General features: G+C 39.1%; 2 protein-coding genes across 5 annotated transcripts; one reads left to right on the top strand and one right to left on the bottom strand.

The window, feature by feature from the left end:
- Positions 1-475: 475 nt before the first annotated feature.
- Positions 476-18,711, top strand: tfdp1a (transcription factor Dp-1, a). 4 transcript variants are annotated; one of them, XM_017695294.2, is made up of 12 exons: positions 476-586; positions 2,901-2,985; positions 3,078-3,144; positions 4,941-5,044; positions 5,180-5,301; positions 5,486-5,651; positions 7,182-7,328; positions 11,657-11,725; positions 11,801-11,952; positions 12,646-12,812; positions 14,408-14,486; positions 17,452-18,711. In XM_017695294.2, exons 2-12 carry the CDS (start codon positions 2,974-2,976, stop codon positions 17,588-17,590), a joined length of 1,224 nt encoding a protein of 407 aa, XP_017550783.1. In that variant the 5' UTR covers positions 476-586; positions 2,901-2,973; the 3' UTR covers positions 17,591-18,711. The 4 variants fall into 4 exon arrangements, with proteins under 4 accessions (XP_017550783.1, XP_017550784.1, XP_017550785.1 ...); XM_017695295.2 differs by having other exon boundaries at positions 476-593; XM_017695296.2 differs by lacking the exon at positions 476-586 and adding an exon at positions 1,501-1,945.
- Positions 18,712-20,010: 1,299 nt separating this feature from the next.
- Positions 20,011-22,120, bottom strand: zgc:172067 (S-adenosylmethionine-dependent methyltransferase domain-containing protein). Its single transcript, XM_037539301.1, has 5 exons — positions 22,117-22,120; positions 21,888-22,051; positions 21,684-21,801; positions 20,537-20,808; positions 20,011-20,172 (listed from the first exon to the last, which is right to left on the bottom strand). The coding sequence occupies exons 1-5, from the start codon at positions 22,118-22,120 to the stop codon at positions 20,050-20,052; spliced, it is 681 nt and encodes a 226-aa protein (XP_037395198.1). The 3' UTR covers positions 20,011-20,049.
- Positions 22,121-23,008: the final 888 nt, after the last annotated feature.

Here is a 23,008-nt window from a genome sequence, read left to right as displayed (position 1 = left end):
GACCCATCTGGGGCCTACAACAAGGGTAAAAATTACTGGCCTGCTATATTTTTTATATAAAATAATGTCAGGTACATATTAATTTGGCTGGACACCAGCTGCCATTTAAAAGCTGCAACGTTTTAAAGTGAGCCACCTTTTCTACCAAATACTGATATATACGATATATTATATATAGATATACTATGCTGAGAGGGGGTTGCTCTTGTGGTCTCCCTCTACCATCGCCCCAGCTTAAGCTTAATCTTTCAAACTTCTCCCGAGCTTTGTTGGTTTTCATGGCAGCCGCGTGAAGGCGAATCAGCAATCAGCTGCTCGGCGTCCTTAAGAAACAAGAGGGTGGAACCACGTCGGCTGCACTAATGTGAGGCTACCAACCGAAAGCAACGCACAGTGTTAACCAATCAGATCGCGGCAGGGCGTGGCTTCTGTGAAAACGACTCTGCGGCGTCACAGGTCTGCTCGTCCAATCGCAGTGGAGCTGCTGTGGACACCGCCAAGCTCAGTTTTCGGAGGAGCAGGAGCGAGAGGGAGCAGCCCGGGCTCGGCGAGATAACGCTCATTCAAAACGCGAATGCGGCCAACTGTGAGCGGTTTGTCCCTGGATATGACGTTTACCAATTTCACGCAGTATTTAACTGGGAAGCCTGTCTGTGTGTCCTGCTCGGGCATGTCTTGTGTTTGCAGAGCGTTAGCGAGCTGAACGGCTGACTGACCGGTTAGTTAGCCGGCGCTCTCGGTGTGTCACTCCTTAGCGTTGGCTGGTTAGCAAGCTTAGCCGGCTGGTAACAGGGAGCTAACGGGAGTGCTGTCGCCTGCTTCTGAGGAAAAATAACCCGCTACGGATGTTTGCGCCGCCGGCTAGCTGAACTCGCAGTAACACTGCCGAGTCGCTATTCTTGTCGCCAGTAATGCTGCGAATAAATAATAGCTACCCTAGGTTATATAGCGTTACCTAGTTACTTGTAGCCACCTGAGTGTCCGTTAAGCCAGCTACAAATTACTGACATTACAACGGAGCTCATCTCACTTATCCGAAAATGATCTCGCCTGATGGCTACACAACTAACTAATTTTCTTCCTCATCCTCTTTCTGTTCTTTCTGTCAGGCTCGCTAGCTATCCGCAGACAGCAGCAAGCTAATAACTACGTTAACTATAAATCCGGTTCTTTCCTCCTTTCAGTTGGGCCTCGGTCTGAATCCGTTTAGCAGGAGTCGATCTAAAAGATAACTGACAGTTAGCTATACTATCGGTCCTGGTTCGTTTAGGCCTGTGATAAATGAACAGGCGAAGATACCAGTTGGCTTAGCATGTAAAAATGGCTGACCTAGCAAAAGCATTGGTTCATATTTTGCTGATCTGCTTTTGTCTAGTGCAGCCATCTAATAATATTATGAATTATCTCTTCAGACAAACGCAGCGGTCTATGCAAAGTTCAGTTTGGTCGTCCTTCAGCCGTGTCGTAGCTTATTGAGCTGCACCGAGTTCAGTCACGTTAGCCAAGAGAAATCAATTTTCATATATGGCAAAAACTAGCTAACATTAGCTACTACCTTGGCTTTGCTGAAAATGCAAATAACATTTAAATCAGAGCACGCATTCCCCGCGGTAGTTGCAGAAAAGAGACTCCTCTGAGTGAATAAACTGGCAGTGTCGATGATAAGCAGCTGCTGTCTTGCTTATGTTCGCATCCATTTTGTTGATGCAAGTTAGCTGGCTAGTACTAGAAAGGTTTCAGTGACTAAACTGAACCGCTAAACCGTCGTGGACGGGTTAATGGTAACGGGGACCTTTCAGTATAATTACAAACTTTTATATGAATGTAAATTGAGTTTTTTGTTTCCTGTTGTGAGAGGGGCTTTCAGACCTCCTCTTCCTCTATCTATCCTTAAAAGCTAGCTAGCTAGTAAGCTATGCCAACAAAAACCCCAGGACCCAAGAAGGTAGGGTATACAAGACGGTATTGACTTCTAAGTTCAGTGCAAAGTTTTTATAATTCAGATCAAACGGCTGGTGTAACACTAACCTGTTTGCGAAGCATTGCACGGGTGTGTAGGCTTCGTGTTTTGAACGGATCGCGTTTTGTTTTGCCCCTAAATGACGGTTTCGCTATAAAACAACGTGTTTCCAGACCAGCTAGCTAACTAGCTAGCTCTGCTAACATGCTTTTCGTTAGAGCTGTCTCCTGTCTGGCCCTGTTTGTTGACTTTTTTTCTCTTTTCGAATTGCTTATAACGAGGATGCATAGCGCTGTTAGCTAGCGCCCTGCAGCTCATCAGCCTTTTCGCAATCTTTTAATACTTAGGAACTGGCAGAAACGTAGGTCTAAGAAGGGACATACTTTCCGAGCAAAATAAGTTACCTAGACCGATCAGAGCTTGATCACATCGATTGATTTGGGTAACTGTGCTCTCGCATAGCAGTGTAAGTTAACTTAGTGGTTCGGCCATGTCCTGGTTTAGAGCTTGAGGCTGGTTTAGATCAGGTCGCTGGAGAGAAAACCCCTAAAATAAGATGTTGAATCGTGTAGAAAGCGCTTCTCGTCCACGTTTTGGCTGTTTTCGAGGCTTTGTGGTGTGGATAGGACTCAGTCACGTAGATGCAATAAATCTGGGCAAAATTATGAAAGCAAATTGCGGCCTGCTGTAGTGTAGCCCCCCTGCTTTTGAGAGCAGCACATGTCAGAGCAGACGAGCTTCTGGAGTCATGCACTCCAAACTGCAAACAGTCTTTTAATAAGTGCTTAGGGATTTAGGTCAACCATATTGTGTTAGTTATAGTAGAAATGTTGCTCAGATAGGACGTTTTGGTTCAATGTGAACCAAATGTTTGCTAGTAACCTCGGTTACTGCACTGACATACTTTTGTGCCAAAAGCACTCTATTTGTTCATTTGCAGGCATACTCCTTTGTGAACATTTGGCTTTGAATCTCCAGTTAGACCAGGCCTTTGCTCCTCTTCCCCAAGGATCATGGCTAAAGATGTAAGTGTTTTATTTCTGCTTTTTGGTTGCATGTGAGAGCCTCTCCATTAGCATGAGCAATGAATTTGTCATCATTCTGTTCTTCTCCATAGGCTGATCTGATTGAGGCCAATGGGGAGCTAAAGGTTTTCATTGACCAGAATCTCAGCCCTGGCAAAGGTGAGCAAAGCAGTAGTTGATGTAACTAGATGTGCATTCTATGTCAAATTTAATAAGGTAAAGCCATTAGAACCATAAAAAAGCTGCGTGAGTGACACTGTGTTAAAGGAGACATAGTAAACAAAAGTGCATTTTCCTTGACATTTCACAAATTCATTACTTGTCACCGTATCTGCCACCCAAGAACTTGTAGTGAAATATCTGTTTTGAAGTATGTCCCTTTTACAGAAAACATGGTACAGGCTGTTATGATTTGCTGCTTGACATAGCTTGCTACTTGGGATATCGGTAGCAGGCTACTGTAATATTCAGAGACAGGCTTTGAGTATTACACTTTACATTACAGTTAAAATCCTCTTTTTAAGGCCAGCAGAATTTGGCATTATCTTAGCAGGGACAGAACAGGTAAACAAAACCCACTTATGCAAATGACAAGTTTCTGCATTAAACATTTCTGGGTAATGACATGCTTTGCTGACACCTGTTCATGATTTATTCTGTGTTCAGACTACAGGAAATTCAGATTTGTTTATCAAATCCTTGATTGAATAAAATCTTTTGATACGACTGTCTGCCCTGTCATTTGTGAGTGATCAGGTTGAATTTGTGTGTCCAGACATCAACTTATCTGCATGGGCTGTTGTGATAATGATGTAGGTGTCATTACCTACGTAGCTACACTGGTAAAGTATATTTCAAATGCAAATGCAGGAGAGATGGAGATGTCATTTCACCTTCTGAATCTTTCAAAAGTCTCTGGCATAAGCATAAATCTTTCGTGCTCTACTTGAATTCCAGCATGTCCATCAGTCTGGATTTGATATTGTCGTTGTTTGTCATATTGCAAGTGACACAAAAGACTTTTAAATTTAATTTGAGCAGCCAGAGCTTCCAGACTGAGAGACACTTATTTCTATTGACATTTTTTGCTGTCCAAACTATCATATAATCTAGATATGCCAAAAATCAGATTTGGACTGGGAGAGCATAGCTTTAGTGACTGCTTTCAGCATAAACAAGCTTATAAAGGTGAACATTTGGTACACTGTGCTCTGCTGCAGCCATTGTACCACCATGGCACAATTTCCACACTCCTTACTCCACCCACTGTACTGAGCCAGTGAGAGCAATGGTCATTAGCATGCAGAATCAACGCCTTGATAGATATCTTTGCATCACAGAAGAAAATTGACCGTGTAAAGTATACCATACAACAGATTGGTGTTATGTTTTATGCTCCTCACAGTTGCCTCATTCCACAGGGAATTATTAAAATGTGTTTATATATCAAAACACATTTTATATATCATATCAAACGTATTTCCTTTAAGTGTTGCTCTTGGTTATAATTATTTGAATTTCTTTTTCCTCTGAATTTGTCACACTGATGAAGCTGTTCAAATGTCACTAGGGCTAGGTGAGTTGTTGCTGTGCAGGTCTTCATTTAATCTCTTGATTTTTTTTTTTTTGGAGAGCTATGTGCATTAATTACTTGCAGCAGTTTGTGGGGTGGGGGGTTGACCTGTAAAGGATCAGGTGGGTCCATGTCTGCAAGAAGGTCATCCTTGAATGGTCCAAGAGGGGTTTCTGAGCAAAAATATTCTGGACTTTACCTACCTTGAAGCAGGTTAGGCTTATAGCATAAGTTGCCATGCCTATGTAGCTTGGTGAAGGTGATCCACTGTCCTGCCTCATGAGACAGGCCCCAGGCTTTGTTAAAAGTGCTAGGTAAAGTACATACCACTTTCGTGTCCTGCATTATGTGCTGCATATTGTAACTGTGTTTTACCCTTTAGGGGTTTTGTCTTTAGTGACTGTACATCCACAGTCAGTTGGAGTGGGAAAACAACTGTTGCCAAAAACTCTGGGTCCTTCCAATGTCAACATTGCACCACAGATGGTAAGTCTTTAAGCAGGACAATGATCCCAATTCAGCAAAACAGTACAGAGTATATATGCTGTTTCCAACAAAACCACGTAGCTTGTCTACTTTTTTGAGTTGCGAGTGATATGCTTGCTGCTATATGCTATACAGGTCATTGGTACACCCCAAAGGCCGAGTGGGTCCAATGTTCTCCTTATGAACAGTCCTCACACACCCAGTTCTCAGTTCATCACTCAGAGCCAGCCCCCTGATGCCTCACCATGGTCCTCAGGGTAAGCTGAAACCAAAGCATTCCCACCTGAATTTCAGTTTTTGTAAGTTTTGTTCCAGCAGCAGTGGATTCAGTGAAATCCCTCTGTGTGGTTTAATTAAGCTAAATGAAGTGTGAAAAAATCATTTTTTATTCTAGAGTGAAGTCAAGCCCTTTTAGATGTTATGCTAATGCTCTGTCCACAGGAAGAGAAGTAAGAAAGGGGATAAGAATGGGAAAGGGCTGAGGCATTTCTCTATGAAGGTCTGTGAGAAGGTACAGAGGAAGGGTGTCACCACATACAATGAAGTAGCAGATGAGCTGGTGGCTGAATTCAGCTCTGGTGACAACCATATCTCTCCAAACGAAGCGGTAAAGACCAGAATGTTGCACATAGTTTGTTTCATGTTTTGATTGTCTATTAAACCTCTAAAGTCATGTGTTCTCAGATTGTTTTATGGAAGACACCTGCACTGTTGGTTATTTCCTCAGTTGTTTTAGTCCTTAAAAATGTAATGCTTTCTTGTAATACAACTATCCAGAGATTACAACAAAACAGTTGATACAGCTGTTCAGCATTGCAAAGTGCTAGACAATAAGTTTTCTGGTCGCATAACAGTATTACTTTTTAGTTTTAAAATTATTGATTAATGAGCAGTATATGTAAAATATGGAGCAGTATGGCTGAAAGTTTTTCCACGGTATAGTTAAAACCTCTGATTTTGGTGTAGAGCACAGAATATGTGGTTTATTAATCTTGGGTGTCCTGTCACTTTTTAGTAAGAGACATTACCAACAGTTAAAGTAAATCAAACATTTTGTTGTGTAAAATAGTAAAAACAAAACTGATCAATAAATAGGTAAACCTATGTCAATATTGCTCTCTGACACGAGTCCCGTAGGTCTTGCAAAAATGAATTTCTGCAAAGCTTCTTAATGGGCAGCTTTTTGGTCAAATTTCCTGTTTCACCTTAAAAGTAGCAGCATTCTGTAAAATCATTTGAAAGTTACTGCTGGAGCATTTAAGGTGCAATTCAGATAAGAGGCCAAAATCTTTAGTTATGTCTCGCACACTTGATCAGACACTGCTGGAATTTGGAAAATATTGCAGGCTATCAGTACCGGCCATCATTACTAGCTGGTCCAAGGCCCTGAGACTGCAGCATCGTTTGAAGCAGCTGAAGACATCTTCTCAGTCAGACGGCTTCTCAGGTGGCACTCTGAGGGTTAGCCTATGCCTAACATGGACACCAAAGACCGGTCATTCCTTTATGCTCACTGCCTCATAAGCAAAGTGTAGTACTTCAGATGCAGTAGGAAGGTCAAGGTCAAAGGACGACTCATTTTCATTTGAAACATAACCACTGCATCCATGCCTCACCCAGTTGGCTAAATAGACTAACATTAGTGTGGTTTGTACAGTTTGTATGCCACATTATCTGCACCTTTTGTGGCATACCAGAATGGCAGTTATGACAACTCGTACCTGAGGAAGAATTTCAGCTGGTATCCTGGACGAACCAGTGTACCGCCCAATACTATGTCTATGGTAATGTCATGTTCTGCAAAATAGCAATGTCTCAGCTGCTTAACTGAAATACATTATTTAAGACTTATTTTAATTTTAAGAGAATAAATCAGAACAAAATAGTGTAGTTAAAACAAGACATTTTAAAAGATTGTGCATGGGTTCATTGACTTTATTAATGTAAACTTAAACATTCCCAAATACCGTGGTCCCATAACGTATTAGGAAAATATTGTGACAGAGACTTAACATTATATCCCAGCCCCAGCAATGAAACATATTTGAAATTCAGTACTGTATCGGAGTCTGTATTGTGCATAGGGAAAATTGTTGTTGCATCTCTAATTGTATTCCCTTACTCCCTTTCTTACCAGCATGTGTATGATCAGAAGAATATTCGGCGGCGTGTATATGATGCCCTCAACGTGTTGATGGCCATGAACATAATCTCAAAAGAGAAGAAAGAGATCAAGTGGATTGGACTCCCCACCAACTCAGCACAGGAATGCCAGAACTTAGAGGTGAGTTTCTCTGCTTTCTTGTGTCTAAGCTCAGTGGATGCCAGTATATCAGTCTTGGCATTTACTCCGGTCCTGAATGTCCCTTGTGTTGTAGTTTAATTTTCCCTCTGGCCCAGCATCATATTCTTTAGCCCAGGGTTTGCACACCCCTGATGATTTTGGTCAAATTGGAGGGAAAAAGACTAGTTGGATAATGCCTTAAATGCAAATTTGAAAGAAAAAAAAAAATTCATACTTTGTGTACAATTCAGTTGTTAAAGGTACAATGTGTTAGGTTTACAGGTATCTGTTAGCAGAAATGGAATTTAGTATACAAATCTATGTTTTCATGAGTGTATAATTACCTGTAACTGCAAATTGGTAGGTTTTTTGTTAGATTAGAATGAGCCCTTCATATCTACATAGAGAATGGTTCCTCTTCCATCAAAGACCACCATGTTGTGCTGCCGTGTATCTACAGTAGCCCAGAACGGACAAAACAAACACTGAGTCTAGGGAGTGTTTTTTGCATTTTTACATTGAAGTGGCGGCTTGAATTTGGCGGCACTGTAGCACTGGTTGGAAGACGTAGAAGGAAGAAGAATCAGTGGTTGCTGCTTGTGTTTTCTGACAATTTTCTATTTGAGAACCCAAAGTTTGATGAGTGGAGGATCACTTTTACTATTTATTACAAGGAAAAGAATAAGAGGATGAGTCCTCGTCCTCAAAGAAAGGAAAACGCAACCATCATAGGTTCTACTGCATGCTTGGAATGGGAGGGTTGATGGAGGGGGGGGGGGGGGGTGGTGGTATGTTGGTTGCAGTCTGCAACCTCACTGCTAGATGCTGCCAAGTCTTACACACTGCACCTTTAAAGCTCCTGTCTACTTATGTTCCCGATTATCTTCTTAATATTGTATTTAATTTTTGTGATGTTTTTATAATGACAGTAAATGTGTGGTGTTCTCAGACATTTTTGTTCTTTCTGCTGCTTTCTTCAGTTCGATTTGGATGAGACTAAATTTGGCACAGTTGACATCAGGTCTGCCAAAATACAAATCAGATAGTGCTTGTTACATAGAGAGATGCCACTCTTTCATTTTGCTTTCTGATATGCCCACACAATTACAGCAGCAGCAGCTCAGAATTTTTGGAGCATTTATTTACTATTAATTTGTATTTCTTTATATGTTTCTTAAAAGAACACTTGTAAACCTTTGCCATGGCATATCTTTACTAGTAAAGCAAATATTAAGACATTTGAAGCTATGTTGACAGGGACTTTTATTAATGTTTAAATCAGGGAGATTTAAACATTAAACTACTTTAAGATGTTAGCAGTTTAATGTGAAATCCTCTTTTCTAGAGAAACTTTCAGATCCTGAATTGTTCAGAGTGATGGTGGTTAGAACCAGATGTCCAACATGTTTAGTGCATATGAAAGCTTCACAGTTTTGGATAATAAACAAAATGGCTAAATTTATGCAGACACAATCACTCTGGGTACCCATCACCACTGTTGTAAAGAAATTTGTGTTGGTGGTAAAGATGAGAACTGTTTCAGCAGTCTAACTGCTGCGATTGGCAGCAGTGTGTAGTAATGTTTAGTGAAGCAGCTAAACGGGTTACTTCGTGACCCTAGTGTTACGGTGTAGTTACTTTTTTCATTAATAGCTGAAATGCAGTTGTTAGTTAGTTAGAAATGTAGCATGTTAGTTCTAGTTAGTTATTATTAGTAGTTCATATATATTGTATTTGTCAATTTGTTTGTTTGTTTATTTAGGTTTAGCCTTTTAGACTTCACTAGCATTATATTGATAGTGTTCAACATATGTTTAGGTAACCAGAGGGACTGATTAAGTGGGGATTCTTGCAAGTCTCCCTTTAGTTGCTGATAAATGCCATGAACAGCTTGCAGAATGTAAGGATTTAGGGCCACTGCAACAAACTCTGGATGGCAGGAGAGACATTGTAAGACCCTAACCTGGTCACATCTATGAACAACCTCCTGGGTACGATGTAGTCTCCCTCTTATATTTCTGTGCTTGGCAGCAAACGGGTAGCATGCTGAAAGATAGGTTGTGATGCCAGTTATGCTAGAGAACAGCTAGTGTAAGAGAACTAGCTTGGGCTACAAAGGTTGGGGGGGGCTGCTTAAGTCGTCATTGGCTCCTAATGTTAAGCAGTGGTGGACAAAGTAAACAAACCATGTACTTGAGTTAAAGTAGAGATAACCAAAGTGAAATATTACTCCAGTAAGATTAGAAGTCCTTACTCTAGACCTCAACTTGAGTAAAATTACAAAAGTATTCACATTCAAATGTACTTAAGTATAGAAAGTAAAAGTACTAAAAGATTGACTCTAATGTCCTATCATAATTTTTGTAACAAGCCTCTTGCTTCATGAACTCATTTTAGGTTAAAATACTCCAGTGTCTCTCTTGGTAAACCAATCTTTTAATAGAATGCCATTAATTAGTCCCTGATGTTTATTAATGTTTTAATTTTAATGTTTATTAAAATGATCATAAGCACAAAACACTGAAGGCCAACAATTTCCATTACGTAGAGCAGAGTCGCTCTGAAATAACCTTTTACAGACTTAAGCTGTCTGTATTTGGAACTTAGTTACAAGTTTAAGTTCAATAAAAAATCTTGCTTTAAACACAAATGAGTTTTCCTTTACTATATTGCATCTGTAGGTCTCTGTTCATAAACATAAACTGGCCAAAACGAATTTACTATAAAATTAGTGTTTGTATAAATTCAGAAAAAAGACGCATACCTGGCACAATTGCATATCTGTGCATATTTCTATATTGTAGTCTGTTTACACAAAGTTAGGTTTGTTCCATCATTTATGTTGGCATAGGCACTTGCAGTATTTTACACTGCTGCACTGGCATTGAACTGTGTGCTTGCACTGGGTTGGTATGTCAAACAGGTCAAAACAACCTCAAAACAAAGTGCCGCTGTTCCCTGATTGGAGTTCTTGCTTCGCGCTTCTTTTATTTTGACATGTTACGTTTTTCTGCACGCATAAACCAAAAGGTATTTACAGATTTCACAAAATGTAAAAAGTCAGATATTTAATAGTAAAAAGTCCCCAAAATGGAAATACTTAACTAAAGTACAGATGCACAAAAAAACTACTTAAGTACAGTAACGAATTACATTTACTTCTTTACTCTCCACCTCTGCTGTTAAGGCTCAACATACACTGTCTTATCAGAAATGCCTTCCCTTGTTTAAGATTGAAAAAGTGCTGTTGGAGTCTGTTTTCTGGTAGCTAATGTTAGCTATAAAAACACATCAGCCCAACCCATTTTTGAGCATTTTTCAAAGTTGAGCCAGGGTTGGGGTGTCGTTACGCTTTGTGTGTCAACAACACATGATTATTATTGTACTGCGCTACAAAGCGCCCCCCCCCTCCATTTTTTTTTCCATTTGTAGTCTGAAATGGCACATTCCTTTGTGTTTGGTAGCCTTTGTGTGCGTGTCTAGTGGCAGCTAGCTATTCAGTGAGCTCCAAAATTATTTGAATTTTATTTTGACACTATGATTTGTGCATAATTAAAGTAATAAAGGACATAATGTGACCATGGAGTGTACAAAGGATATGACATAAAGTGGTAGGGATTTTAGCTGACAGGCAAATTAGGCTGCTTCAGCAATATCCAGCTTTGAGCTTTACTGAAGGGGCCAAATGAAATGAGACTGAATGATGATGTGAACAAAATGTCTGCTCAGTCATGCATTGACTTGCTTAACTCTTAGTGCTAACAGTGCTATGTGTGATGCATTCATGAAATGACGGCAGTATTACATTGTAAAAATGACAGTAAGACTAATCACTTAACAGAGTTTTCAAAACTGCACCATTCTCATCACTGGAAGGCATAATTTTAACAAGCATGCTTCAAAGCTTGTTGTATGAGTGCTGGGTGTGGTTACACCTGTATGCCATTGCAGACCACCGAAAGAATTCTCTTAGTTCAGACATTCTTGATTTGTGGTGACAAATTTGATTCTAATATGCTCTTGTTAATTAATTTTGCAGTAAGAGCATTTCTCAAGCATGACAGCAAAGAACACAATGGAGGTTGGACCTGGCGTAGTTTGTCAGTTTGTAGTGGGTTTTTTTTTTTTTTTTTTTTTTTTTTTTTTACAGGAAGTGATTATTGTACCTTAACATTTACTGCTAATTTAAAGTTGCTACTTGGTGTCAAAGAGTATAGCCTTTTCTCTAATGCAGTGGATTCACGTAATAAATAACTCAACACCTTGTATTCATTTTGTCATGCTGTGAATTTAAAAGCACCTCCGAAATGTTGCTTTTTCCCTTGCAGGTGGAGAGACAACGACGCTTGGAAAGAATCAAGCAAAAACAGTCACAGCTCCAAGAGCTCATTTTACAGGTAGATGGTTGTGTAAAATAAGTTATTGTATTTATTGTGTTTATAATTTACCCTAATTCTAATATTTGTGTGTAGCAAATTGCCTTCAAGAACCTTGTGCAGCGTAACCGTCAGACAGAGCAGCAAACAAACAGGCCGCCACCGGACAATTCAGTCATTCACCTGCCTTTTATCATCATAAACACCAGCAAGAAAACGGTCATCGACTGCAGCATCTCCAATGACAAGTAAATTCTCGCATCCTGTTACAGTATCTAGTTTTTTTTTTTTTTCTTTAACATCAAAGAAGTTTTCTACAACACAAGTTGAAAGATTAATATTTTTATATCACAGTTTAAAAGATGGCAAGTTTTAAATGGTAAGAGCTGTAATTTACATTATTGACTGAATGGCCGCGATGTTGTCTTGTTTTAACAGGGAAATTTAGCCCAATAAAAGCTTGAGTTATCTGTAAGTTACACCAATCAGAAGCAACCAGGCCCCCATGTACTGTGTACATGACATCACAAACACAACTAATTGGAGGTCTGGCACGCTACATTCAGCGTTCAGTGTATCGCCAAAAAAGTGAATCTGTCTGTGGTCCAAAAACAGGCCTGGGCTTGAATTGTGATTTTCACAATACAATCAGAACAATATGTTCGATATTGTCCACAGCAGCCCTATCTCTACTGCTCTTGTTTTCTGTTAAATTTAAGGGTTTTATTGATAGATTAAAAAAAAAGTAGTATACTAAAAATGTTAATTTTTCTGATTTCTTCTCATCTCTACGTGCTTGTTAACGTTCAAATAGCTCAAATAGTTTTTTTTCTGGTACTTGTGGGTTTGGCCCATTATATGTTCCTTTTGTTGAAATGTGTCTTACAGGATTTGTTTGTGTACTGTATTTACTTTTTGTCCTCTTCTGTGATTTCATGCAGGTTTGAGTATCTCTTCAACTTTGACAGTATGTTTGAGATCCATGATGATATTGAAGTACTGAAGCGCATGGGTATGGCATGTGGGCTGGAGGTGGGGAAATGCTCTGCAGAAGACCTAAAGATCGCCAGGAGTCTGGTGCCTAAAGCACTGGAGCCTTATGTCACAGGTCAGACCAAATGTGTGAATTGAACAGTCCATGATATTCTCAATATTAATAACCAAAAGCATTAGAAACTCTACTGCACAGCTCTCTGAACCAAACTAATTTTGCTTAGTCTACCTTGGGTGGTTGATTAGTCAGTAATGATGGGCAACGAGTGGTTGACTGAACAGTGACAGTGCTGACATTCCTTCACACTCGTTCATCAAATACCCAAAAAATTGGCATCAACCAAATGTAGGGCTGCACCTAACAGTTTTTATTATCAATTAATCCATGTATTCTTTTTTTAATTAGTTGATTCTAAAGATTTTATTACTTAAATTTATCTAACATTTAAATTTACGCAAAATAATTATCAAACTTTTATCTCATTAATATTTCAATGTTTTATCATCTCTTAAAAAAACAAATGTAACAAGAAACAAAGTATGCAAAGTATGAATTGTTTCTCATCAAAAATGGCCTAGTCTTAACAGTTGATCTCATTTTCTGTGATGGGTTGATCATTTCACAGAAGGTTTGGGCATTCAGAATATCAAGAGTTCTCATGTCTTTGTTAATCACCTGAAAGATGCTGTCAGAAAGCTCAGCAGCCATCTGGGCTGTTCATAGATTTGGGTTCCTTTTATGAAAGTCCCCCACACAGCTTTGCCCCATCCTGAAAAAAGCACATTTAGAATAATGACAGTAGTGGCATGTTTTAAAATTGATCTAATTTCCATAGAACTGCTGTGCTATGGTATTAATTATAATAATATGCCATATTTGTCAGATGCTTGGGCAGATAAATCCTGGACTTCAGATTCAAAAAGATTGCTGCATTACAGGCATATTACTCCAATAAAGACAAGCACTTGCAAATGTAACTTTGGGGCAAGGAACGTAAATGTACAGAGTCTAATGTTATTTTAAGCCATTTTCTCACTTATACATGGCTGTTAAACAGAAAATATAGAACTGAATAACAATGTATGGTTTGACATTACCATAACATCAGCACTGCAGAAAATAATTTTAACATGGGGCAATCAAGAAACATTTAGAAATTATTTTTAAGTGGCTACTACTAATGTTCTGCATGTTGATGATCCTGATATATCACGCTTGGGTGGAAATAAAAAGTAAGCAAGACATGCAGTGCTATTTTGCTGTGCTCTGGGATACTTTTGCTTCAAGTGTTCATGCACATCAGTTGTGCTGCTTGGATAAACCATAAACATCTTTCGTTTCCAGAGCTTACAAGGCACCTCATCTTTGGGTCTCTGTCTGAAATACTCATACATTTTAGATGATCTTGGGTCAGGACTTTTTCTCTGCAGTTTATTCTACGAGGGAATTCATGATTTGACTGGATGCGGCAATCTTACTTTATAGCGAGACACTGATGCACGACATGCAAATTGACATATGACTGAAAACAGTGGTGCCAATAGCATTACTGAGCAGCAGCTCAAACTGTTATGCAAGCAAATAAGAACATTTAGCTGAATTACTTTTGGAGTAATTATACAGTATACCTGAAGTTGTCATTTTTCAAGTAAAGTGGTAGCATGGTATTATGTACTTCTACGTAATTCGGTATTCATTTATTTATGCAGAGATGGCACAGGGCCCTATCAGTAATGTATATATGACGGGGACATCATCTGCTAATGGGGGTCGCTATCATGTTGGCAGGTAAGTCCGAATTTTTATGCTTTATGGAGTTGATCAGATGAATTAGCGGAGTGCTTTTTCATATTTATTTATTATCTAAATTCTTGCTAAAGTGAAATATTTTTATGTTGAATGAAGAACCCAATAGTACCTAGTCATGCTTAGAGACAGTGGGTCTCAAAGTTGTGTACGGCCAAATCTGAATGTAAAATAAGCACGTAGATTTCACCACTGGCTTTGTTATGCAATTTCCACTTTGGCATTTCTGTATGATGAAACTTGTCTCTGGTAGAAGTGTGTATGGATCGTTAGTGTGATTTTGTAATACCAGTAATAAGAATAAAAATTGAAAATAACATGCTAATGTTTAAAGCTGCATATATTCCATGTTTGATTTAGACATATTACAATGTGCTTTTGTTTTATACTACTCACGCCGGCCAAAAAATATAAAATATAGCTAGTATAGAACAATTTCATACTGTGGTAATACTGCAATTACATTTAATTTAGGAAAATAATCACATTATAAATCACATCATTCCTAAAAACTATATAAAATTTAACAAATACACTTTCCAGTTATGGTAATTGTAAAGGAGACCTATTATGCTAACTTTCAGTGTTCATAATTTTATTTTTGGGCTCTACTAGAAAAGATTTACATGCTTCAATAGCCCAAAAACACACTTTACATCTCTATTTACCTACTGTCTGAAATGCTACATTAGAGCTCTTGTGTCTTTAAGCCCCCCCCCCTTTCCGTTCACCTTCCCCCCACGAGATTGCATCATCTTGCAATAAAGGAACAGCTGTTTTCCCAATGAGGCGTTTAGGGAGAAAAGTGGTTTCTGTGGGAGAGAGTCGTTTTGGGATTCTGAAAAAAAAAAATGGAGGTCCCCTTTATATAAAGTTTGGACAGTAGGGGAGCAGTGCTACCCTGCTCAACCTTAAACTCCAACTATTAGTGCAGACATTGGCTCAAAAGCTGTTATTTGTTGTTTCATTTGCTCCCTACCAACATCTCTGCATAATGTGCTTCATGTAAACAATATGTAAATCAAGAAATCAAGTACTGGTTGGCTGGCGGGTGATTTTTACAAACAGAACATATTAAGGTTTCATGAATCGGATCCAAAGATGTTCTTGTCATTAAAAGTCTTTTTTTTTTTTTTTTTTTTTTTTTTTGCAATATTTATGAATTATGGTCCATGGTCAACTCCACAGTGCTCTTCAGTGAGCCCAGTGAGTTGTGTTCAGATAAGCACAACACATCTTTTCCCAGTTTAAAAACAATCCCTGTGCTCTTTTTTGAGTAAGTCTGTCATTTACTCCTCTATAAAGAAAAGGTCATGTTTGTGTGTTTTTTCAATGCTAATGACATGCTCTCATTGGCTGTCTTAATGGAATGAATTAGTAAGAGACATGGTCATTTATGGCTATGGAGAGCTCACCAATGGTTGCTGCAAAGCACATTGTAGAGATGCTATTTATCATTTAAACTGTTTGTTTGCACTTGGACCCATTGCAGTCACAAAATCATGGCTACCTGACCATGCCATTACACAGAAAAAAAAAGAAATAAATTTACTTTGGCAGTAGCTGTTAGATATTGTCTGTAAGGCTACAGTATGACTGTCTGTTTACTCAATGGTGTTACTTAAGAACAGTTGTTTTTAATAAATTGTTGAAACTGCACTTAAACTATGTACTGCACTTTGTATTAACTATAGAACTCTGAAGTTGTGTTACTTAATAATAAATGTACTTCTGTGTGCTGTCATTTCAGTGCACAGAAGTGTTTACCTCGCTTGTAGCATATATGCAGCAATTCGTATTCTAACTCCTTAACAACCTCGTACTTCATTGGATCCAGTGACATTTGGGGGGGATGCAGATGTACACATGACAAGTATCAGCTTAGGAACCATTATGTTTATTAAAAGTTATGATGTTGGCAGTTGTCAAATATGCCATTCATTTGTTCCTAATATGGGTGTGATGCCCCCTGCAGAATGATGCAGAATTTTTGTTTTAGTATAAAACTTGTTTTTGTTATAAAAATGATTTGATGGAACTGATTAATCAGTTAATCTTTAGCAGCACCTCTAGTTTCAAACCTACAGCTGTCTGTGAATATTATTATATTATAACTGCTCAAGTGAGGAGATATGTAGTCCACTTGGCCCATAGAAAGCCCAATAACAGAGACTGCTGAAACAGTCACTAACACTATTGCTGATCATTCCGTCACTACCCCAGTCTGTCAAAGATGTCTGTACGGGAAAAGCAAATCGATTGTATGAGTTATACAGCTCTTCAGAGTATGTTGCATCAAAGTTGAACTCGGGTAAACATTTTACATGGATAAGGCAGCATAAATCTTGTGCATTTCCATGTTCCGTGGTGTCAGTCATGTTTTATCTTTTTTATTTTTTTTGATAGACGCCCAAATATCCTTGAATGCTGCCTCACTGCCCTGAGCAACGTAACCTTGGTTGTTTAGAGATGGCATGATCTTGCCAATACTGACATTAAAACCTTGAGTATTGGCTGATAACATACTTTTTTTTTTTTTTTTTTTTTTTTTTTTTTTTACTTTTTTTTTAAATACCAATCTTTAAAATAAGCCGTTTTAAAATGAAATGTTAATCTTAAAATTAAACTCTGCTACCACACAACATGCACACAGCTAGAAATATCTCATCACACAGTGCTATTTTAGGATATATTATATACAGGATTGGACCAGATTAATTCTTTTTCCCCAATCTAGCATCTTCTGCTGTTATTGGCCTGATACCAATAACCAATACCGATAAACAATCCTCAGTCGTGAAGGGTACCTTTTGTTAGATAATGAGTTTGTAGCTAATTTAAACGTTGCCATAGAATCATCATCTGCACCTGTTTGTTGTTTTTGTTGACTGTGGGAATGAATGCTTATTTTCTCAGTGAATATCAACATTTTTATCTCTTCCTCTAGTGACAGTGGGGCAGATGGAACAATGGCCTCCAGCTCCAATGATTCACACTACAGTGGTTCTCGGGTCGAAACCCCAGTCTCTTACATGGGTGATGATGATGACGAAGAGGAATATGACGAGAACGATGATGATGATTAGTTCTATCGCCTTCATTGCCTGCAATTCTTCCATCGGCTGTATTCAAGGGATTTATCAGTCACACAAGCTCTCTCTCCCCTTCCTCTAGCACGTCTTTTAGTGTCCCCTTTTTTTTTTTTAAATCTCTGATACGGGCATTGAAGAGCATAGACTTTAAAGGGGTGAGTTGTTTTCATCCTGCTCTTTCTGCTGTATGGCTTTTCCTGTTGAATCACAACTCTGCGTTTGGTGCTAGCGCAGATCTTTTTGATCCTTCTGGGTCTAGTTTTCAACAGAAGGGCTTTAAGGGGAGTCACTTTGAAGTAGCAGCACTCTGCCGTTCAGTATCCACCTGGATTAGCACAACTCATTGGAACCTTCCTTCTACCTTTCCGGAAGAAACCTTCTCTCATCCAGCCAACCACCTGCTGTTGGAGAATGTGTAGTGTGATCTCTGTGTGAAATAGTTAGGCGTCTCCTTTTGAATTATTTTTATTTTTTTCTTTTTCTGAAAAGTGCTGGCTAGATTCACATTCTAAAGACTAAGATGGCTGCCTACTTCACTCAAAGAATCCGCATAGCCAGCTGCCATTTTGCCCCGTTGGGGCAAGTCTTTGGATCTATGGACATTTTTTCGTATGATTGGATGAATTAATGGCTTTTTTGTAGATTTCCTCCGTGTGTGTGTGTGTGTGCGTGTGTGTGTGTGTGTGTGTGTGTGTGGCCTCCTGTTATTCTGTGGGCAGCTGTTTTAGAGAGTTCTTTTGAACAGCCATTCTTTTTTTGTTGTTGTTGTTTGAGCTTTAGAGGTGAACGTCTCCTGTTGTTCCCTCTGTGTTTTACATCTGACGGGCATCAGGAAATCTGAGAAACTTTATTACCCACTGAAATTTATAGGAAATTTGAGGTACTTTGTTTGCATAATGTATCAGAACCCTCTGAAGATTAGTTTGTAGTATCCTCTCCAGGTCAGTAACACTACGGAGTATGTCTGAATATTCATGTATATCCCAATGTGGGATATAGGTCTCTTTGGACTCCCCTTGAAAAAGCTTCAAAAAAGAAACTTGTACTGACTCAACAAAGGTAATTTTTTCTGTAACCTAATATAAGTTTGGAATTAAAATGTTTTAAAAAAAGAACTCAATGTGTTTATTGGTGACATTAATGTAATAGTACTAATTACAATAAACCTTTTATATATATTTTCTATGTGTGTCTGGATTGTGGTACCTGAGATGTTTCTAAAAATCCAGTCACAAGATGCCAGGCTAATTTACATGCATCATCCTTTCATGGTCTAATAATCTGTCCTGTTTATGTACTTTAATGAAGACGGCACAGAAATACGAAATGTGGTCAAATTCAGAGGAAAGCATCACAAGGATGGCCGCTCTGTTAAGACTCGGTCCTGTTTATCAGGGCTTGGAGACCCTCATCCTGTTGTGCTATAAACCTCCAGCCATTTCCCCTGAAAGGCGCCTCACTTTGGTTGCTCTATTGTATGTTGACGATGCTTGGGCAAGCTTTACCTGGATTGTAATTATAGCAGACACTTTTTTGTTTTGTTTTGTTTTTTTGTTTTTTTGTTTTTTTCCTCCCCCCCAGAATTTTCCCACCATTCTTACTGCCTGAACCTAGATATGGCCTGCAGGTGGCAGTATGAGTCGTTGAGTTCTAATAGGCCTTGGTGTCAGTCATAGATGCAGAGGTGTTACACAGTTGATAGTTTTTAATGTTGTCAAGCATAGCAGATTAACAGCGGATAAAGTGTTCAGCTGTAACATAAGGGGCAAAAACAAGATGATGTTTACAAATGTTTTCTAACAAACGTTACACAATGTTGCATTATATGCAACGTAAACATTTTTGACTGTGCCAGACATTAAAGGGCAATTCCACTAATCTTTTGAAAAATCTGTGGGAGCAGATTTTTAAGCATATTTGGTTTGGTGGTCATATTTTTATTTACAGATGTCAGGATTGTCATCATTCAGAGATGTATTTTACCTTGAAGGACATTTCTTAACAGTGAGAATCTCTATGCTCTATTTTAAACAGAAATGTCAACCTACATTTACAAAAAAAAATGGTGTTAGTCGTTTTAATGTATGTTCCTAGTTTGCTCTATGAACTACCTATAGAAGTGCAGGGTGAAGCCCATGTGCTCACATGCTGTTGCTATGATTGAACGTGTGAATACAACTTTTGCCTTTTTTCAAATGGCTTTTAAATCGCCGTTAGAAATCAAACTTGAAAGCTTTTATCCTGTAAAAATCAAGATTTTAATGTTTACAGGAGAATGTTATTGTTTAAATTAATAAATATATTCTGATGAACTGTATGCATTTAACTATACAAAATAATGTTTTTATGTAGTTATTTGAATAGTTTGACAGCCCTAATATATACTTCCAGAGGGATTTTCCTTCAGTCTTTAATTGATTTTCCTTTTTAATTTCTTTGCTTCTGGTATTTTCTCACTCCAGCCGTGCCGTGGCCTGGAAGATTTTCACCTTGTCCTCTGCGATCTCTGCCAGCAGTGTGGTGTTGAAGGCCTTCTCGAAATTTTCGATGAATAGCAGGTCTGTCTGGAAACGGATCTATTAGAAATTGGACAAAAGCAGCTAATGATAGGTTAAACACCACAAAGCATACACTCAGAGATGGCTCAGTAACCCGTTTCTGCCTTTGATGTACTTTTTGTAAAATTGCACAATGGTGCATACACCAGCTGGACAAAATGTCACTGGCACCTTTTAATGATTAAAGGAAAAGCTCACTCAAAAATGCCAGATTTGCTAATAAGTAACGAAATGCAAAACGGTCCACTTAGCGTTATTAAATTAGTTCATGCCGCCTGTCTAGTTTAACCTTCATTTGTTCAGTGGTGTTGGCGTTTTCAGCTGTTTCTCTCATGATAGAAGTTGGGTAAGGGAGCTTGTACTAGGTCAGGTATGAACTGACCTTGTTGGCCCAGAGCAGGGTTGTGCCAGGCCTGCAGAAGTGCTTTATGGTGATCAGAAGCTCATCCAGACAGTCGTGATGATAAACGACGTCTGCGCACAGGATGTAGTCGTAGTTGTAGATGGAGCTGGGAAAGTTTCGGCCCAGTTCCTCCCCCCAGGTCAGCTGGGCCACCTGCGGTGTGTATCTGCAGCGGCCCCGCGTGTTGCGTGAGAGATTGAAGTTCAGATTGTCCAAGATCTCTGGCAGGTCTGTAGCTGTCACCCATGCACCTAGAAGTCACACAGCTTTAAGAAGCTCACACAAACTGTTTAAACCTTTTTGTTCCTTACAGCTTCAAATCTGAGTTCCTCTCAGTAACATAAGGGTTTTGATGATAGCTTCATAATACTGCTGCGTTATTTTTGGTTCAAAAGTATTGAAGGAATACTCCAGCTTTTTTAAACCTGACCTCTATCTGCCACATCTGTACCATATGGTTAGTCACTGACAGTTCCTCTGAACTTGGATCAGAAAACCTGTTGACTCAAAACATGTATTATGGATTCCAAGGGGCAGATGCTTTTCAGGTCAGGATGTTTCTGCAACTACAGGCACGTTTCATATTTTCACCTCAATGTGTGTCATCTTTTTTTAGTTCAGCATTGACGTTGAAGTTGACAACATTTATGGCAGGCAACCTTTTTTTTTTTTTTTTTGGGGGGGGACGTTGGGTTGTCATAACGTCTTTTGGCTGAAATGACAGCAGATTATATAAGTGACTTTGTAACTTACTGATGCCAAGTGGTTTAAATCTCATAAAATAGTATGATGAAGGTCACTTTGTTAAAGGGCCACAGAAAATGCTGCTTTTTTAAATGTCACCTGACCTAGATGTTGCACATGCAGTCTTTATGACAAATGACAGCTATTGGAGTAAGTATTTATAAATGTTTATATAGGATTTTGTCGGTTGTCATGACAGTCTTATGTAGTTATCATACAACCTTATGAACACAACCCCTCAGTAGAGTATTGCTTAATATAGTATTTATTTAGTCAATTTAATTGAAAGTGTATAAAATAAAATGTTCATCAGTCATTTTTCTTTGTAAATGTGCAGAAATTCCCATGAAAGAGGCTGGACTATTGCTTAAAGCTCACTTACCCATTAAACTGGCCACGATGGATACCAGTCCTGTTCCTGCTCCCAGCTCCAGTACTGCTTTATCCAGCAGATTGAATTGCTCCTGATTCTTTTCCAAGTAGTTGCAGAGAGCCACTGCCTGAACACATTTCAATTGATGCTCACCACCTTAATAAGAACCAAAATCTCAGGCATTTCAGTCATCAGTAATGTGGCACTTCTCACCCCAGGCCAGATGAGAGCACCATATGTGTCCAGTGATTCACGGATGCTGATCTCATGACCTGCAAAGGAGAAGCTTTCCATTCCTAATGAACAGAAGACGCTTGGCTCCCAGGCGTTTCTCCTCTTCAACTCCTCTCCGGCCATTACTTCCCTGTCCAGTTCCTCTGTGACAAAATGGAACACAGTGTTTGTACAACTACAATATTTCAGCAAGTGAACTTCATCGTACCCATGCAAATAAATGTCACATCTCCATATGCTGTGAATTACAGCGAAACAAATGCCTGATCATGTAGATTTCTACTTGCCCTCCTCTATGACATTGGGCTGGGGTTTGATGTGATCTGGATGCTTAATGATTCTCTTCTTCGGTTCATTTGCAAGTCTTCGTTTTTCACTTATTTCCATTGTAGAGCAACTTCTGAGACCACTTTCTTGACCTGTGGTTACCAACTTGGAATACATTACAAGCATTACAATATAATTTTCCATTCCATTATTGCACTGTGGTGGCTGCATATGAATCTAACATGCTCCCCCCCCAAAAAAAAAAACATGCTCCCACCGACCTGTTTAATGGATTGTCCTTCTTGACTGCTGCCATCATCTGGGCATCCTTGAGCTTATAAAGCAGCACTATCCCCTCTTGGTCCACCCATGGAATCACTTAGCTATATTTAAAAGGGTTTGTAAATACAAGCCTGAGAAGAGGGGAGAATAGAGCAGCTTATAGCCAAAGTGCTCTGGGTAAAGTCCTCTCCCATGGGTTGGCTGATCCCTCTGACCAGAGCCATGTCCCCAGCCTGTTTTGTAAAAGAGGGTGTGTTGGAGCAGTAATGATCTGCTTGTATTCACAACGGCCTTCTCTGCCTGTCGATAAGGATTACTTCACTGTGCATACCTCCAGCCATGCAAGTATGTTGGGCCCAAAACCTGCGTGGCCTATGAGCGATCAATAACCTTCACTTTGCTTGGCTATTTTCAGGCACAAATGGAGTCCATGCTGAAACTACGCTTCAGTAACATCATGGCTCTTTACCACTGTGCAGATTCGAGCCAAATCCATTCATAGTGCCAGCTGAATTTGATTACTTTGGAAGAGCCACCCAGGTCCAGTATCC

This window comes from Pygocentrus nattereri, chromosome 6 (genome assembly GCF_015220715.1).
Source record: "Pygocentrus nattereri isolate fPygNat1 chromosome 6, fPygNat1.pri, whole genome shotgun sequence".
Classification (NCBI taxonomy): domain Eukaryota; kingdom Metazoa; phylum Chordata; class Actinopteri; order Characiformes; family Serrasalmidae; genus Pygocentrus; species Pygocentrus nattereri.
Note: the sequence above shows the minus strand (reverse complement) of the source record. Positions and strands in the feature narration are given on the sequence as shown.

Coding starts and splice junctions, on each gene's coding strand:
- zgc:172067 (XM_037539301.1), bottom strand. Junction 21,802..21,887: donor GTGCTCTCATCTGGCCTGGG/GTGAGAAGTGCC, acceptor AAATGTGTTCAG/GCAGTGGCTCTCTGCAACTA. Junction 20,809..21,683: donor CATCGTGGCCAGTTTAATGG/GTAAGTGAGCTT, acceptor TGTGACTTCTAG/GTGCATGGGTGACAGCTACA.
- tfdp1a (XM_017695294.2), top strand. Junction 7,329..11,656: donor AGGAATGCCAGAACTTAGAG/GTGAGTTTCTCT, acceptor TTTCCCTTGCAG/GTGGAGAGACAACGACGCTT. Junction 14,487..17,451: donor GGTCGCTATCATGTTGGCAG/GTAAGTCCGAAT, acceptor CTCTTCCTCTAG/TGACAGTGGGGCAGATGGAA.